At 47.0% G+C, this 17,304-nt stretch overlaps 1 protein-coding gene across 11 annotated transcripts in view; it reads left to right on the forward strand.

Moving 5' to 3' along the window:
* The window catches only part of LOC143284534 (netrin receptor UNC5C-like), a 908,143-nt gene that overhangs the window by 826,181 nt on the left and 64,658 nt on the right, over positions 1-17,304 (forward strand). For 7 of the 11 annotated variants that reach the window (XM_076591302.1, XM_076591252.1, XM_076591274.1 and 4 more), the window contains one exon: positions 10,504-10,668. The exons of the other annotated variants lie outside the window; for them this stretch is intronic. In XM_076591302.1, coding sequence (XP_076447417.1) covers positions 10,504-10,668 — 165 coding nt within the window. The remainder of the gene's footprint in view (positions 1-10,503; positions 10,669-17,304) is intronic. 11 annotated transcript variants of the gene reach the window in all.

Below are 17,304 nucleotides of genomic sequence, written 5' to 3' on the forward strand. Positions count from 1 at the left end.
AACCAAGTCTCAGAATCATGCCGTGGTCTTCTACCAATTGTCACCAGCAATCGTTTGTCCATAAGAAGTCATTTCTAACCTACCCCCCCGTCTGATATGAAAAACATCACGTCTTAGATGATTATGTAATTCAAAAACACGGTCGTGGGAGGAAAACAAGTGCAGGTTTAAGCGACTCTTTCCGTCAACATTTTTGTTCTCGGTCATGCTCGCCATAGTCATCCGTCAGACATGGCAGCTCCACATCGCTTTTATGTACGAGAGACTTTTGAAATGCAGCCCTTGTGTTTAAAAAAAAAAGAAAAGAAAGAAAGAAAAAGAGAGTAATATAAATGAACGAAAAACGACTGAACGATACCCAAGTCTATTAAGTTCTTGAAAAGGTTGATCCGCACTTCATTTACAGACTGCTTTGTGTCGCACCCCCTCCCGTTCCCAAAAGAAAGAGGAGGAGAAGAAGAAGAAGAAGAAGAAGAAAGAAGCAAAAAACACAAAAAAGAACGAAAAGAAAAAAAAACCAAGGCCTATCAGCACAGACCCTGGACCACCTAGGTTTGGAGGGCTCTCCCGAGCTTGCCCATTGTATCGGGTAATGAATCAACATTGAATTTAGTAATCAACCCTCGGTTGTTTCTTTCCTTCTTCTCATTTCCCCTCTTTCCTTCCTCCGGCTCTTTCCAGTCCTAGCGCCTGACCTGACAAAACGCCAGGGAGATTAAGACAGGGGTTACCGGTGCGTATGATAACGGCCACCCACCCTCACCCCCACCACCTTCCATTTTTTTTTTTTTTTTTTTTATAAGTGGTTGGGGGGGTCAAGATTGGGTCTATGAATGCTAAGTGACTTATGGCGGGGGGTGGGGGGGGGAGGTAGGTTCTTTTTTTTTCTGAAAGTTGGGGTATGTTGCAAGGCCAGTCCATCGTACCCCCCTCATTTCTCCCCCTCCCCTTCCCCTTCTTCCAGGTGTTGCCGGTATCACAAGCAAGAAGTTCGATTCCCATTCACAAGTGGATAAGTCATCTAAACCTGTTCAAAGGTCGGGCGTTCATGTTCTTCTATCCTTTTTGTGGGTGGGAGGAAGGCGGGGTGGGGGGGGGGGGGGGGGGGGAGGGCGTCATTGGAAACTAATTAATATTCAGTAAGCTTTTGCCAAAGAGCTTGCGACCAAAGTTATCGTAATCCTGACCACTTCGACAGTAGAGCGGGAAAACAACACTTAATTTGGTTAGTCAGGGTACCACGGAGCTCAGAGTGAGGACAGCTATTCTCGACGTTGATTTGGAAGTAATGTCGAAAATGAACAGTCGAAGCTCTGTCATTAAGAACTATTCGCGAATCGAAAAAGGAGATACGTTTAAGACATTTAAAGGACCATGGGAACAATTCTTCGGACTTGAATGTGGATTTTAGGATTCGTGTTTTCGATTACAGTTCTTTCTTTTCTTCTTTTTTTCAATCCATCCTTTTCTTCTCAGTCTGTCTGTCTGTCTGTCTCTCTCTCTATCCCTCTCTCCTCTCCCTGTGTCTTTCTGTCTCTCCAACTACTACTCATTGTACAGTTGTGAGCATACATTTGTGTGCGTGCGTGCCTCTGTTGGGGTATCTGGCTTTCGCTGGGATTGTACCCAGCGAGGCACAACTGAAATCGACCATCAGACCCACAAGACACCTCGGGTAGTTAGCGAGGTGTTGCAGTCTGGCAAGGTACCCGTTGAAACATTGACGTGTGTGCCGCTCTTTTACGACGCCCCAGACGGCAGGAACTTGGAGAGGAGGTAGGAGAACCGTACCAGCACCGACAAGAACAGAGGAGACAGGGCATCACGGTGCCAGAGCTGCACCTAGCACCTACTTGCAGTTCGGCCTTTTATGGCCGTTGAAGAGCCGCCTTCCGGCAGTTCCAGAAGGAGCGAGGCGTGGAGAGTTACTTGTCTGAGGAGAGTCTGTGGCGAGGGGAGCTCTCCTCCTGGCAGCAGCTAACGTGCCAAGTTATTGACCATTTCCAGGGGCGATCTGGTTGCTGTTTAGGGGAGGGAGCTAGAACACAGGGAGAGTCGATCGCTGGATTGGTTTACTCGTGGGTTTTACGAGCTCCAGTTAACTGCTGGTCAAGGGTGGGGGGCGTCGGGAGGGGGGGGGGGAGTGAAGTGAAAATCGACAGTTAGGGTTGTGGATGGAGAGAGACACAGAGAGAGAGACAGACAGAGAGAGAGAGAGATGGGGGGGGGGTGATCGTTGCAAAGTCAAGGGAAATCAATATTTCGATAGATTTCATGATTTTGATGAAGCTTAAGAGGGAGAAAGGGGGCGGGGCTCTTCAGTGTCAGTAAATGGTGGATGGGGTTGTAGTGGTTACGGAGACACATGTTCGTGTTAGGCCGTAAAATATGCATTTTACTTGGGGAGTGATTGTGTCGTTACGTACCAGGAATCAGGCGTCTCTCTCTCTCTCTCTCTCTCTCTCTCTCTCTCACACACACACACACACACACACACACACACACACACACACACTGAGGAGTAATAAATGTACAGTAAAAAAGAGGTCGGAGAAATTTGTTTTTTGGAAGTTGGCGTCAGCCGATAAGTAATAAAACACGAAATGACATGCCTAAGGTCAAAGCAATACATTTAAAACTCGTGTTTTCCACAGACACCCAATTTTCATTATTCTGCTCAAAAAAGTATTCTTCGATATTTTTTTTAACGTCTTACTCGGTCGGCAAAACGGAATTTGTGGACAGGCGAAATGATTTCGAAAGTGCACTCCACCATGAGCTGTATTAGCTGCTGCTGACGTGCAGCATCTTTGATAACCTTCTGTTCAAACCAACTGAGGCAAAACACGAACAGACCACACAGGATGGTGAGAGGTGTTGTGGCGGCAACATCAAAGACTTGGCCAGCTATGAATTGGCGACTCGGGCCCTCCTCCTCCCCTTTGCCTGATCAGAGTTGATGTGTGTGTGTGTCGGGGGTCGGGGGGTGGAGTGGGGGCTTCCGGTTTGTCAGGCAGGGAGGGTTGCCTCATTGTGTTGTAGCCCAAGAGCCTGCACCATCTTCAAAGGCTATTTGTTTGCAATGGTCCCCGCATGGAGGGCGGTGTTCTCATCAGCTACTGCAACACAAAAACAGTGGGAGAAACTGCCTTGTGAAGGGGGAGAAGAAACAATGCAAACAACATACCCCAGACTTTTTGTAGGTACATACATTTATGCACCTCACGCGCGCACGGTAGCACACACGAACGCTTACGTGTGGGCGGTGCGCGCGCACGAATACGCGCGTACACACTCGAACACGCATACACTTCGACAAATGTCTCACACACACACACACACACACACACACACACACACACACACACGAAAGTGGGATTGGAGAGACACACACATATACAGACATACAAACAAAGGGAGAGAGTGATGCGGACAGAAGTGGAAGTGATACATGTTACATTTCAGTGGTTCTATCCTTGACTCCACACACACACACACACACACACACACACAAACTTGGCACCAGCACCGACACCATCACCTCGCCCCTCCAGCCAGCCGCCCACATCTGGAACTGTATGTTGCACACGCCGCGGGTCAGTGCCGATGTTTGAGCAAGACTATTCTGCCCCGCGCGCTCAAGCATATCCAAAATAAATAAACAGCACGCGCTTGCAAAAGAGGGTGATGGGGGCGAGAAGGAGGGGGGGGAGGGGTGATGTGAAGAGGCGCTGCTCTGTTTTGAGTGGTTGAACTGACACCGATCATGGCTAAAGGAAGGAGTGAGTCTGTGAAGGGAGTGGGGGTCTTTGAAGAGGATGGAGTAGGGGATGGGGGTGCTCATCGCCGAAGGGGGTGTGGTGGTGGGTGGGGTGGGGTGGTGGAGGAGGCGGCAATGGGAGGTGGGAGGAAGATGAAGAATATTAGGTCAAGAGAGGGGAGTGGAGGGAAAGAGGTGGGTAGTTGCACAGGAACACACTCAGTTCTCTCTCTTTGTGTGTGTGTGTGTGTGTGTGTGTGTGTGTACATTTATATGTGGATGTTGTTGTTTTTCATGCTTCACTCCCCTCACCTTCCCAACCGCACAAAACGTGTCCGAGCTGCCAACAGATCCTCTAATTAATAGCTCCACGATCAGCAACAACAGCAAGAGCAGTTGTTCACTAGGTCGCTTTGTCTTTCTTTCCTATCACGTGGGGAGTAGGGGGAGGTGTAGAAGGGGAAGGAGGAGTAGCTTCTATGATTCTGTCTGTCATTTAAGTCGGGGAGTGAAAATGTCGATGCCTCATGTCGTTAGTGTGAGTGCCCCCCGCACCCCCTCCGCATTCTACTTTGAACAGACATATAATTAGTTTTCGTGATGTGTCGTTGCATCTTTTTATGGTCTGCAATACACTGACACACACAGACACTCACACAGACACACAGACACAGACAGACAGACACACACACACACACACACACACACCTCGCGACACAACACCCTCACTCCCTCAAAACTTTGCGTTTTTACGGTGATTGAGGAACACCATTTATCCAAACAAAAGAAAATAAACAAAAATGATATAGTTATTCAGTTGTTTATTGTCTACGACGATTGCCGACAATCGTGTCTCTTTCGAACCCGAAGGCAGTCTGCTTGCCCACTATAGTAGCTTACGCAGGCATGTACGAACAGGAAGGAATCATCCCTTCAAATCCCGACAAAGCCAGCAGTCGGACCAGTAAATACTAAACAAGAGCTTTCGCGTCAACCGTGCTTGGAGCCCTGGGGGCTTTCTCTCTCTTCTGTCTCGGCCATGGTAGGGGAAGTAGTTGCGTGCCTGCAGCTGGGGATTGTACTTCTATACCGATAGTGATAAAGGTGTCTGTCTCACTTGTATTTATACCCACGTGAAGATACGGGGAAGGAGGAGAAAAAAAAAGAAGAAAAAAAAAGAAAAACACCCGAAAAACCGAAGGTAAAAGCCCTCAGGGTATGTGCCAAATCTTCAAGCTACCGGTAGCACTCCCGTTCTTTTTGTGTAGGAAGAAGAGTAGGGGAAGGGAGGGAGAACGGGTGGGGGGAATTTTGAAGGGAGGGGTCGGGGAACTTATCACTCGATCACTCGTAACTGCTGCCCTGCCACATCAATGTTTAGAGAGAGGGGAGGGACAGAGAGAGACAGAGATACCGAGACAGAGAGACGGAAGAGACACAACGAGAGAGAGAGAGTGTGTGTGTGTTCTCATAGCACCTGAACTATCCTGTCACGTAAAAGGGCGTCAGTTCACGTGCCACGTATATTTCTGACCAAATCGCGCTGTTGCTTGACTCTTGCCGCTTGGCATGCAGATTTAAAACGTTTCCCATTTTCCCCCGGTTGTTTTATCTGCTGAAATTCGAGCAGATAGAATGGATCTATAGGAACTGGTTTGTTTCCTGATCCAAACTGAAGTAGAGAGAACCATTTCGCTTGTTGACACGCTAAAGCATAGAAAACTACTTTGTTGATCAAACATTGGAGAGAACTGTTCAATCTGCTGATAAACAAAGTGCACAGATGAATAGCTGTGTCTGCTGACTCACAAGCGAAAAAAACTGCTGTGTGCCCCGCTGATCTGAAAAGCAGGTAGAGAGAACTGCTTTGCTGGTTCACAAGCTGAGAGAACTACTTTGTTGTTCAAAAGATAAGAGAGAACTGTCTTATCTGCTAATTCACAAGCAGAGAGGATGTGTCGATTCAAAACCCCCAAAGAACTGCTTTGTCTTCTTGACTGAAAAGGCGGAGAGAATTGAAAACTACTTTGCTGACCTGAAAAGTAAAAAGAACAGTTTATTTGCTGATGGGGAAAAGAGAGAACTAACAGCCTGTTTATTCACATTCAGAACTCTGCTTTGTTTGCAGATTAAAAAACCAGAACTTATTTGATGCCGATGAAAGGGCAGAGAGAACTTCTTTGTTGAATGAAAAGCATAAAGAACTGCTTTGTTTGCCCCCCCCCCCCCCCCCCCCAACCAAAACAATTAATTAGTGAAGAAAAAGTTTATTTGCTAGTAAATCAAAAGAAAAAAATTAAAGAAAAATGCTTTGTTCGCTGATCTGAAAAGCTGTGAGTACTACTTTGTCTGAAAGAACCGATCCAGACGCATAATTGTTTCACCCGTTCCTTACCTCTTTCCAAGGAGTCTGTGTATCTGACATCTCTTGGAAGAGGAAGAGGAAGAGCGCTTGGCTTCAATCACCTTGTAAAGTTTTGTTGCTGGCTTGGGTTTTTTTCTTCCGATGCGATAGAATAAACCCACACCTACCAAAACGGTTGATGAATCTTACGCCGGAGTGATACAGAGGGTGCAAGGAAGGGGTGATGGTGGGAGGTGTGACGGGAAGAGTAGGATAGGATGGGGAAGAATGAGGAAGGTTGGGGAACTGGCAGAAAGAAAGATGGACTCCTTTCTCGAGGACTCCTGAGAGGCCAAGGGCTAAAAGCAGGGGGGGGAAACAGTCACGCCTCATCGCTCCTCAAGAGGCGACTGGCGTCAGTGCAGTTAACCTGAGGGCCAAGGAGATCACCTCGTCCACCGCCCCTTTCCCCTGTGTTCACCTGTTCCCACCGTGTGTCTGTCTGTAGATGGCTGCACGTGTACACCCACCCACACATCCCCACAGAGCGCTGTGTCTGTGGTGCCTAGGCAAGGATCAGGAACAGAGCTATATGCCTTAGAGATAGGTAAAAGTTTTTGCTGAAAGACTGTCTTGCTCTTCTTTGGCTTTCAGTTTTACTCCCAATTTTTTTGTTTGTTTGTTGTTGTTGTGTTGTTTTTTTGTTTTTTTTTTTGTTTGTTTGTTTTTGCTTTTTTGTTTGTTTTTTGCATTCATTACCATATTCGATCTTGGATAAGCCTATGCACATAAAGTGGGCGAGCTATTCGCATGTCTACACACACACGTTGTCCAGGAAGAGTGGGGGAAATATCCACTCTTGACCCATGCATTGAGCGCAGCTGTGGTTCGAGCCAAGAATCTCACAAATCATCGGGTCAGACACGGTTATTGTGCCCGTCAAACCGTGGTATTATTATAGCAGATGGGAGGGGGAGCTATCGAAAGCAACAGCTTTGTCTGCTTGAATTTTTTAAAAAAGAAGAAATAAATAACTACGTTGTAGTCTTCTCTATCTTTTTCTGATTCTGCCAGGTTATCAGAAGCAACAATTTTATGTCTGCTTGAATTGTGAAAAACGAAATACACAAAACAACAACCAAAAAAAACAGGCCATGTTGTGTTCTTCTACCTTCATCAGATTCTCTTAAACTCACCTCCCAGCCCCCCATCCAGTCGCGTGTTTCCGCTTCCACTCCTCTCCCATCTTCATCCACTTCCATCAATAATACAACGCATGCAGAAAATGGCAGTGCACTGGAAGACACCCCCTTGGTAACCCCAGCTGGCGCCACTAGTTTTCTGTTTTTAAATGGCAAATTAAAGAAACTGGCGGGACGTGGGTGGTGGTCAAAGAAAATTAGGCATCAGTTTCGGTTTTAAGGAGGTGTCAAAGCATGCGGACTGATCCATTTACGCTACACCACATAGGCGTTAAAAAAAAAATTTTAAAAGAAGAAGAAGGAAAAAAAAGCAGATGCCTGATCTACGTAAAACCAAGGCGCTGGTCAGAGAGAGAGAGAGAGAAGACTTAGAAATGACGAAACGACAAAGTTGTCATATTCTATCCCAGCATAGTAAGTTTGGCTGAGCGGAGAAATGCTGTTTCCTGATCGTCTTTGTTATGGTGTCATTGAAGTATCAGTCATCTCCTCTACTTCTCTCTCTCTCTCTCTCTCTCTCTCTCTCTCTCTCTCTCTCTCTCTCTCTCTCACCACATTGCATGCGACGGGGGGGTGGGGGGGGGGGGGGGGCGTCGACATACGATCGTGATGTCGACAGTCTGATATGACTCATGTTGAACACACTATACACAGCCAGAACCGTATAACCAGAACTGGGACAGTGACGACAACTGGTGTGGTGAATGGGGAAACAGGACGGCGAAAGAACAGAACGAGAACGCCACAGAAGGGGAGCAAAATAGGAGCTGGAACAGCAAAGATGGGCAAGCAAGCACAAACCAGTCAACAGACGCATGCAAACAAACAAACAAACAAGCAAGCAAGCCATCCACCGAACCGGTAGTTGTGGTGGAGGCCACATAAACCAATGGTTGGTTGTGTGTTTGTTTATTTTATTTTATTTTATTTTTAGGAGGAAAGCAGAAAAAGGGGAGGTGGGGGTGTGTGAAAGGAAGATGAGCAGAGAAAGGAAGTGAAGAGAGGGACAGTGAGGAGTAGATGGGGGTGGGGGATGCGAGGCGAAAGGAAGTTGCTGGCAGGCGTCAGAGCCCTTGCCCTGCCACTATTGTTGTGTCTCCCCGATGGCGGCAGACGGGGGAAGGCAGGCAAATCTCGTCGGAGCCAGGATCAATATAGATAATTCGGATGCTGATTTAATCACTAACGGATAAACTGGCGCCCCGCACAATGAAGCTGATTCAATTTTGACAAGGGGAGGAGGTGGAAGGGGGGAATGCCCTTCTTTTGCTTTCTGGCTCTTGCCTGGCCTTCGTTCACCTCCGTCTCCTCCTGCCTACAGACCTTGGTGGGGGATAAGGTGGTGAGGCTGGCTGCCAGGCGGTGTTGATTATCCCAGGCAGGCGGCAGTCATTAGGGTCTGCTGCTGGTGCTCTTTCTGCTGTTGCTGGTGCTGTTGCTGGTGCTGTTGCACGAATCCGGAACTGCCGGACTCCGAAGTGTATAGGCGATGTTGTCAGTGTGTGTGTGTGTGTGTGTGTGTGTGTGTGTGTGTGTGTGTGTGTGTGTGTGTGTGTAAGCAAGGAATGAGGAGGAGTTGTATGTCCAGCCACACAAAGCAGTGATTGCATATATCTATTTGAAGTATTGATTTTCACGTTCAATGTAACGATTAAAAAAAATCTGCGCACGCGTATGTGTGTGTGTGTTTTGGTATTTTTTGTTGTTTTGGGGTTTTTTTTTGTGTGTTTTGTTTTGTGTGTGTGTGTGTGTGTGTGTGAGCGAGAGAGAGAGAGAGAGAGAGACCCAAACCAAAACGCACATGGTACCAAACATACAGTTATCTCTTGTGACATTTGTGTTGCCGAGCATTCAGTAAAGCCGACTGACCTGATTTGAGAACCCACAGAACACATGACCATTCTGTGTTGTGTGGTCAGACCTGATGGACAGTGTGGAAATTGTGCATCCTCCTTTCCTCATGTTTTGCTGTTGTCCGTCCTTAACGGGTGTGACAGGGGTACACCTGAGAGTACTGTTCGGCACACCTTATTTTCTGATGTCTTTTCTGTTGTCCTTCGTTTAAAGTTGATTTGGGTTCATTTAATACTCTGTGCGTTTTCGTCTACTTCTGTTATTGTTTTTTGTTTATTATTTTATGTTTATTGTGTAGAAAGTAGATGGTAGAATCTGCATTGCGTGTTTTAGTGTATGATCAATGTTGGTATGGTTGTTATTCGTTCCTTTTATTTCATCGTTTATTTTTTATGTGTGCGATTGTGTTACCGGTTTATGTATTTTCTTTGTATTTTGAAGTTTTACCCCCTTTCCCCCCTTTTATTATTATTTTTTTATTATACACATATGGATGTTGTAGGGTTCCTTTTTATCTTTGTTCATTTGAGTTATTCTGCCGGACCTTCACAAGGCAGCTGAAATATATTGCATCTGCGGAATATCCCTGTCTGTGAAATAAAAAAAAAGAAGGGTATCCCACTTCATTTTCTATTGCAGGAATCGAGAAAACGTTTCATTTGATTGACTCGCAACAGAGAATTCTTCGTGTGGAAGTGATGTTTAACATTATCATTGCATAAGAGAAGAACAAAAGGCGCATGGAATTGAAGAGAATGAAGCATGGGTTTAAAGTAATGATCTTAAAAAAGAATGAAAATAAGAAGCAATGATATCTATATGAAATAGCACAAAATATGTCTTCAAAAGAAAATAATGAACAAGAAACCTAACTGGAAAATAAACAAGCTAAAAGAAAAGGGAGAAAAACGTAGACGAAGAGAGATGGAAACGTTACGGATCTTACTGGAAAGTAAACTGTAAGAAGGAAATAAAAAAGAGAGGAAGAAAGATTGAAATGTTCCATGTTTGCCAATTTGAAAATAGGCTAAAAAGAATACAAAATGCGAAGGAAACAATCATACACCAATAACACAACTGATTTTTTGTAAAATAAAAAAAAAGAAAAGGAAATGAATTAGATCACAATAATAAGAAATTTTGAGAAAGAAGATCGAGAAGAGAAGTACAGCAAAGAGGTGTATAAAGATTGAAACGTTATGTATTACCCAATATTTTTTTAAGTGCATAGAAAGACGAAAGTTTGAAATTGAAGAAGGGAGAAATAGAAGCGAGGTGTGTGCCATGTGACTGCGTTGTGACCGGACTCGAACCCTCCACCCTCTGCCTGTCGTGTGTTGTAGTGGACGGGGCGTGGTCCCCTTGGTCCCCGTGGTCCAGTTGCAGCCCTGACTGCCGGCAGCATCGAACCCGTTCGTGTGATAGCCCCTCGCCTGGCAATGGCGGCCAGTTCTGCGCGGGAAGCACCAATCTAGAGGCCGCCAATTGCACGGGGGGCATGTGCCCAGGTAGTCCCCTTTCTCTTCTTGGCAATCTGTTTTGGCTTTGGATTTCTATTAGCTTGTTTGGTTGGGTTTGTTTTTTTCGTGTGTGTGTGTGTGTGCTACGTGCGTATGTATGTTTCGTTTCGTTCGATTTTGCTTCCCCGCTTTTATTGGTTTGGTTTTAGACTGTTGTTTTCTTGTTTGGGTTTATTTGAGTTTTGGGCTCTTGTCGTTCGTCGTCACAAGTTGGGACTGGCTGGATTCTGGAAATAACTGATAAAAGTTTAGGCTGTTTTTTGTGACATAACTTTTTTAGTGACGGTGATGGTTATTTTTGGGCTGGCTTGATAGCAGACTGTGATAATCACAATAACAAACTGGATTGCGTGTTGGCTGTAATTGTAGAACGTAATGTTAACAATAGAGAGAGTTTGATAAATAAAAGCACTATTAACATTGAAGTGCGCATTTTCAGTCGTGTTTGCAAAGAAGTGACGATTCTAATTGTTTGGCAGATTCTTGGTCTGTGTATAGATTGACAATAGGTTATGCAGAATGGGTGGTTAAATACTCCCAGACTGTGTAAATTTGCATTCCATATTCCAGTAAGGTGACTGTCATATACATTGTCAAATGCATTTTTATCATATCATTTTCCTGCCTCAAGTTTAAAGATTTTCGATTTCAATTTTAAGGATTTTCAGTATTCAGATTTTGCGAGTTCGTTTTCATATGAAGATATCTCGGGATATATCATTGTGTATTGTTGTAAATGCCTTCTGTTTAAGATTTTCCTGAGCCCACGCTTTTCATTTTTATGCACGTTTTCTTGGAGAAACTGACCATTATGAAAGTGTTAAGTAAATGTTTATATATAAAAGATATAGTAAAGGAAAATGGTTTTACTTGAGCCATTCCAGCTTGGACGACCGACAACGTTTGCTTTGGCGGCTTCTGTAGTTTGTTGACCCCGCCTGGCTGCATGTACCACGTTGTCAGAGGCTCTCCCTCTTCCTCCTCCTCCCTCCCATTACCAGCTCTTCCCTTGCTTCTCCCGTGCGTCGTTTGCAGCATTAAAACCCTCCGCTTGTTTTGTTTTGGCTTTGTGTTCCGTCTGCACTTGTTCCGCCGCTAACTAGAGCTGAACATGCTGTAACCCGCTTGGTGTAAGGATGGATGGATGTTCATGTGCGAGAGACGACCAGGGATTGAAATACAGGGAGGAGAGTGACGTCTGAGTGAGTACAGACTGCAGCTGTAAGCAAACACGCCATATCGTACTGTCCCGTGCGTCATCTTGTTGCATTTGAGACACGTGCATTTTGATGCCCTTTTTTTCAGGTTGTGCGATACGGACCTTGCGACTGTCTGACTGTCTCTCTCTCTCTCTCTCTCTCTCTCTCTCTACGTGTACCCCATTCACGAGGGGCAATGGCCCTTATATGAATAAACCATCCATCCGTCCATATTTCTCTCTCCCCCCCCTCTCTCTCTCTCTTCAGATGTGTAATAAATCATTGTCTCCCCATGAGTTGATATAATGTCCTTATAAATAAACTGTGTCATATGTTTAACCCGGCGATGGGGAACTGCGAGGGAGGAGGGGGGAAGGGGCGGCATTCTTACTCTGCGGATTCGTTTAATTACCAGCACCCTTGTTCAGAACATGCATAGCGAATGGGAGTTTGGAAAGCTTCGTGAAAGGACTCTCAGAAATTACAATGACAAGGCTTGCCCTCCTTTTGCTCCGCTGTCTGTCATTACATGCCAATTTCTGACAGTCGTGAAATTGTTTAAATGCAAATGAGTGTTTTGTGGATGAATGAAGCAGTCATGCTGCCCGAATATTACTTTGCCGCTGTCCAGTAGGTGTACTCTCTTTTGGCATACGATCTTGTGCTTTCTTGGTAAGACTCTGTAGATTTAAAGTGGGCCAGTAGGTTCAGGTGTGAATGGGTACCTGGCTTCGGTTGTGGAAGGTTATACAACAGCGGAAGGAGAGGTTAGGGCCACGCCTTCCAACGCCGAGCCCTCGACACAGCGCTTATTGAATTGACTGCCCCGATGGCCGTGAAAGGTTGTGGGGCCTTCGACCCTTAACATTGAAACTGGTTCCCAAGATGGTATGCTGTCAGTGTGTGGATGTTTTCAGTTTCCGATAAAGTGACCAAGCAAGTATTAGTTGCAGGATTGATTACAAGGTTAAACTTGACGGCTTTGTGTGACTAAATGAGAAATCTGCAGAAGACGTCAGTTCAACTTTAAACCATTGCCGTGGCAGAGCTTATGAAGCGGGAAACCATCAGTTTTATGACCCTGCCATTTACAGACCAAACCATCCGGCTGGTGGCGTTCAGATATGCGTACATACATGTATCGGCCTGTAGGTAAGTCTGTCCCGGTCTTATTGCCATCTGCTGTACCGTCATCATCGTCCACGACATCATCATTTTCATCGGTATCACTACCACCTATTTGCATTGCTACGCCAACGATGGAAACAACAAATCAGGATTATCAGATGCCAGCTAAGCGTCTGCACGCGAATACACAGACACACACACACACACACACACACACACACACGCACGCACGCACCGGCGCACGCACGCACGCACGCTGTAAACACAACATAAAACTTGAAGCACACAGACTTGACAGACGATAGGGAGTTGCAGAAGGGTAATAGGTTCTCAGACAGCAGAGGATGAACGCGACTCGGGGTGGGGGGGTGGGGGGGGGGGGGGAGTTTTGACACGTCCGCAAAGTTTCGTTTTCCATTCAGGATTGCGAACACATAAACTTTCAGGCTTTTGTCTGGAACAAAAGAGCTCTGCAGGAGACCGTCAGTGAGGAGATATGACCCAGACAGTGCATTGTTCTGAGAGTTCTGCACCGAAAATGACACGAATTTAGGGGGAAATAAAGAAATGCTGTTGTTTTTGTTGTTCCTTCTTCTTCTTCTTCTTCTTCTTCTTCTTCTTCCTCCTCCTCCTCCTTCTCCTCCTCCTCTTCTGTTTATTTTTTCTTCTTCTGTATGTTGAAAAAAAAAACGATAGGATCTTATTCATAACCGAAATATGAGTGCTTTTCTACATACATATTTGACGTACATAGGAGATGCACACACAAGGTCAGTCTGAGACAAATGGAGAGGCACAGAAAAAGACACGCGGAGAGACACGTACAGAGACAAACACACACACAGTGCATAATTACTGCTTTTTGTCGTCTCCTTTCTTGGAGAGAATGAGGCATAAAACCCGTGTCTCTCTGTCTGTCTCTCCCTGTCTCTCTAATCCTTCTACCCCCACCCCCCACCCCTCTCTCTCTCGCTTTAGTCTCCATCATCTCTGTCTCTCCCTGTCTCTTTTCCTTCTACCCCCCCCCCCTCTCCTCTCCATCTCTCTCTCTCTCCCTTCATCTCTCACTCTCTCCGCCACCTCTCTCTATATAAATAACTTCTTCCATTCCTCACTTCTTCCCCACGCCCCCGCCCCCTAATACCCCATGTTCCCCCTAAAGTCAGTGAAAGAAGCTACACAACACCCATGCCTGACTCCCCCAACCCGCGGGGCCGCGTCTCGGAAAGTGCGTTTGTCAGCCGATTATCCGCAACATCCATCATGCCAAACTATGCAGGGGGAGAAAGGACTTCTTTGACTGCCGCCCCAGCCTGTCATTACGGACAAAGTTGACACCACGACACCGGGAAAAAAAGCAGCAAATGCATCAGGATTTGTTTACAGTTTGTCCTGCTGTCTCTTCTGTTTGTGTGCGTTTCTCTTGCTTTTTTTTTTTAGGGAGGAGTTGGGGGGAGGCCGGGTGAGGGGGGGGGGGACAGTTTGATTCTGGTCTCTGTATCCGGCATATTTTAGTGGGTTTTTTTTTTTTTTAATCTTTATTACGCATGTAGAACAAGTTGAAACCCAACACACACGCACGCACCTTCTTGTCTGACTCTAGGTCTCCCTCTCCCCTACCTCCTCCCTCTCCCCCTCCTCTCTCAACCAAGCAAGCGCACACCCTCTTTTTGTCTCCACATCTTTCGTTGAGTGTGTTTGTGTAGTTTAATGCTGTCCATCTCTGATTTCTGCAGCCGTGTGGCACGAAGCAGAGAGATAGAGAGAGAGAGAGAAACTTCTAGAGATATACGTTCAACTGAGATTGGAAGAAAGGTGGGGGGGAGGGCGCTGGGGAGGGGGGGGAGGAAAGAAGAACCACCTTTTCCCATGATTATTATACCCGGTAGGATGTATTGTAAAGTGCTTAAGTGGCCGTAGAAGGCAATCAGATCCACCCATCTCTCATCCCTCCCCCATCTCTCCCGGGGGGCCTGTCGGAAACGGCAAGACACAGTAGGAGGTGAGATTTCAACGGTCGTCATGACCCGGGTCACTGGAGCCTAGCCTGTTGTGACTGACTGATCGAAGCCGTTGAAAGGGGTTCGACCCTTGGTTTTTATGCAAGTTCTACCCTCAGTGTCGTGCGTGGTGAGGTGGGTAAAGTGAAAGGCAAACACGGGTCACCGTTACGTACACCAGACCACACCACACAGTTATTATGGATGGCTCATAGCTTTTCCACAAGGACCCCCCCAGGGGACCCCCCTTCCCGCAAACACACACACTCTCAACTGTCGTGCGTGATTGTAATAACGACTATCGAGATGGGAGTTTCAGTGAAAATGGAGGGGGTGGGGGTTGGGGTCGGTTGGGAGTTCACATTATAATTTTACACTCGTGTGCGAGAGTTTGTGTACTTTTGCTTCTGTCTGTCTGTCTGTCTCTCTCTCTCTCTTTCTGTCTCTCTCTCTGTCAGCCTCTGTCTGTCTTTATTATTTTATTTTGTTAGGTCTTTTGGAAGAGGGTCTTTTATTACCTGTTTATTTCTCTCTCTCTCTCTCTCTCTCTCTCTCTCACTCACTCACTCACTCTGTCACTCCATAGACTTAACCTGTACAATAACGATCAAAAGGAGAGAGAACCCTTCTTTTATCTCACAACCCTCTCCTTCCCCACGCCCCAGTACCTAACCCCCCCTCTTCCGCCTCTCCAGTCACCCTCCTTCCCCCACCATTCCCCTCCTCCCACCCTCTTACCCCCCCACCCTCACCCCCACCCCCCCACTCATCCTGCCCTAACCCTGGCGGGCACCTGTGTCACCGGTGTAAGGGGATATGGGGGACATGGGAGTGAGAGGAGAACACACACACGCTCCTAAGTGGATGATGGGCTCTGGCGCTCTTACCTGTTCAGGTGCGCTGGCAGCTTGTAGTGGTTGATGGATGGCGGTGGGGGGTGAGAGTAGAGGGAGGAGAGGGTGCTGTGTGTGGTGGGTGGTGGTTGGGGGGTGGGGGGTGATCAGTGGGGATGGCCTGTTTGCCCCCAGCGAGATCCGGATGTAACGGCCGTTCGTTCACTACAAGGCACTTTACCACCACTGGAAGAGTTTTGGGGCCCCGAGATGGCCGCGTCACTGTCACCGGCACAGTGTGGGAATTTCGGGGTTGGGGCGAAGGGGAGGAGTGTGAGGTGGGTGGGTGAGTTTTTGATTTGAGGAGAACCACTTAGAGCGCTGTCGATGACTGAAGTTTCTAGGTCGCTGAGGCGAGTTGTGATCGATATGTCTTGTGTTTGTGCGTTGGCTCTGTGTGTGTGTGAGTGTGTGTGTGTAAGGGGAGGGTGTAGGGATTCAGGAGTCATTGTGTTCGGGTGAGGTTAGTAAATATTTTGAAATAGGTTAAGTTTATTCCATAGTTGATTGGAATCAATTTTGCGTCTGACTCTTTGTGTCTCCCCCGCCCAGCCCCCCCCCCCCCCCCCCCATCTCTCTCTCTCTCTCCCAAATGTGCATGCAGAGAGAGAGAGAGAGAGCCATGGCATGGCAATTGAGGTCAGTGTCAACCCCCTTCCAAAGCAGGCCGCTTTGTCAGCCACCCCCACCTCCCTCTCCACCCTTCCTCCATCTTCACCCTGTCCCCTCCTCCTCCGCCACGACAGAAAGAAAGAACAGAGAGCAATGCACACACACACACACACACACACACACACACACACCCGGCCGAGCCTGCTTTGACAAGCGTTAGCACGTGCATCGCCACCAGAACCCTGTCTGTCCTGCCTGACAAAATTCCCCAACACACTCTCTTCTGTTGAGACTGTAAGACTTCCTTCCGTCCCCGCTCCGACACTGTCGCGGCACTTGTGCTTCTTTCTTCTTTTCTTCTTTCTTTTTTTTATTTTCGTCTTTTTTGTGAGTGTGCGCGTGCGTGCGTGCGTGTGCGTGTGTGTGTGTGTATGTGTGTTGGGTAGGGGTGGAGGCATCCCGGACCCTATCGGGCAGTAATTGAGAAAAGAGTAAAGGACGGAGGGTGTGAAGCTTTTCGGCACAGCGTCTAATGACGAGCCGGGGGAACGGACGATGTCTTCCCTAGCGCTTGGAGGTCCGGTGGGAGGAAGTTTGTGTTGGGTGGGGGGTCCCCCCCTACTTCTCCCTCTGACACCTTCACTTCTCATTTCTGTAATTGGACCTGGCAGTTGTGCATCTTGTTCTGCTTCTTTTTTCTTCTTTTTTTTTCCCTTTCTTTCTCCCCTCTCCCCACGATGGAGTCCCCCAACCCTACCCCCACCGCCCGCCCCTTAGTCACCTCATCTCCTG

The sequence above is a fragment of the Babylonia areolata genome, chromosome 1 (genome assembly GCF_041734735.1).
Source record: "Babylonia areolata isolate BAREFJ2019XMU chromosome 1, ASM4173473v1, whole genome shotgun sequence".
In the NCBI taxonomy this organism is placed as follows: domain Eukaryota; kingdom Metazoa; phylum Mollusca; class Gastropoda; order Neogastropoda; family Buccinidae; genus Babylonia; species Babylonia areolata.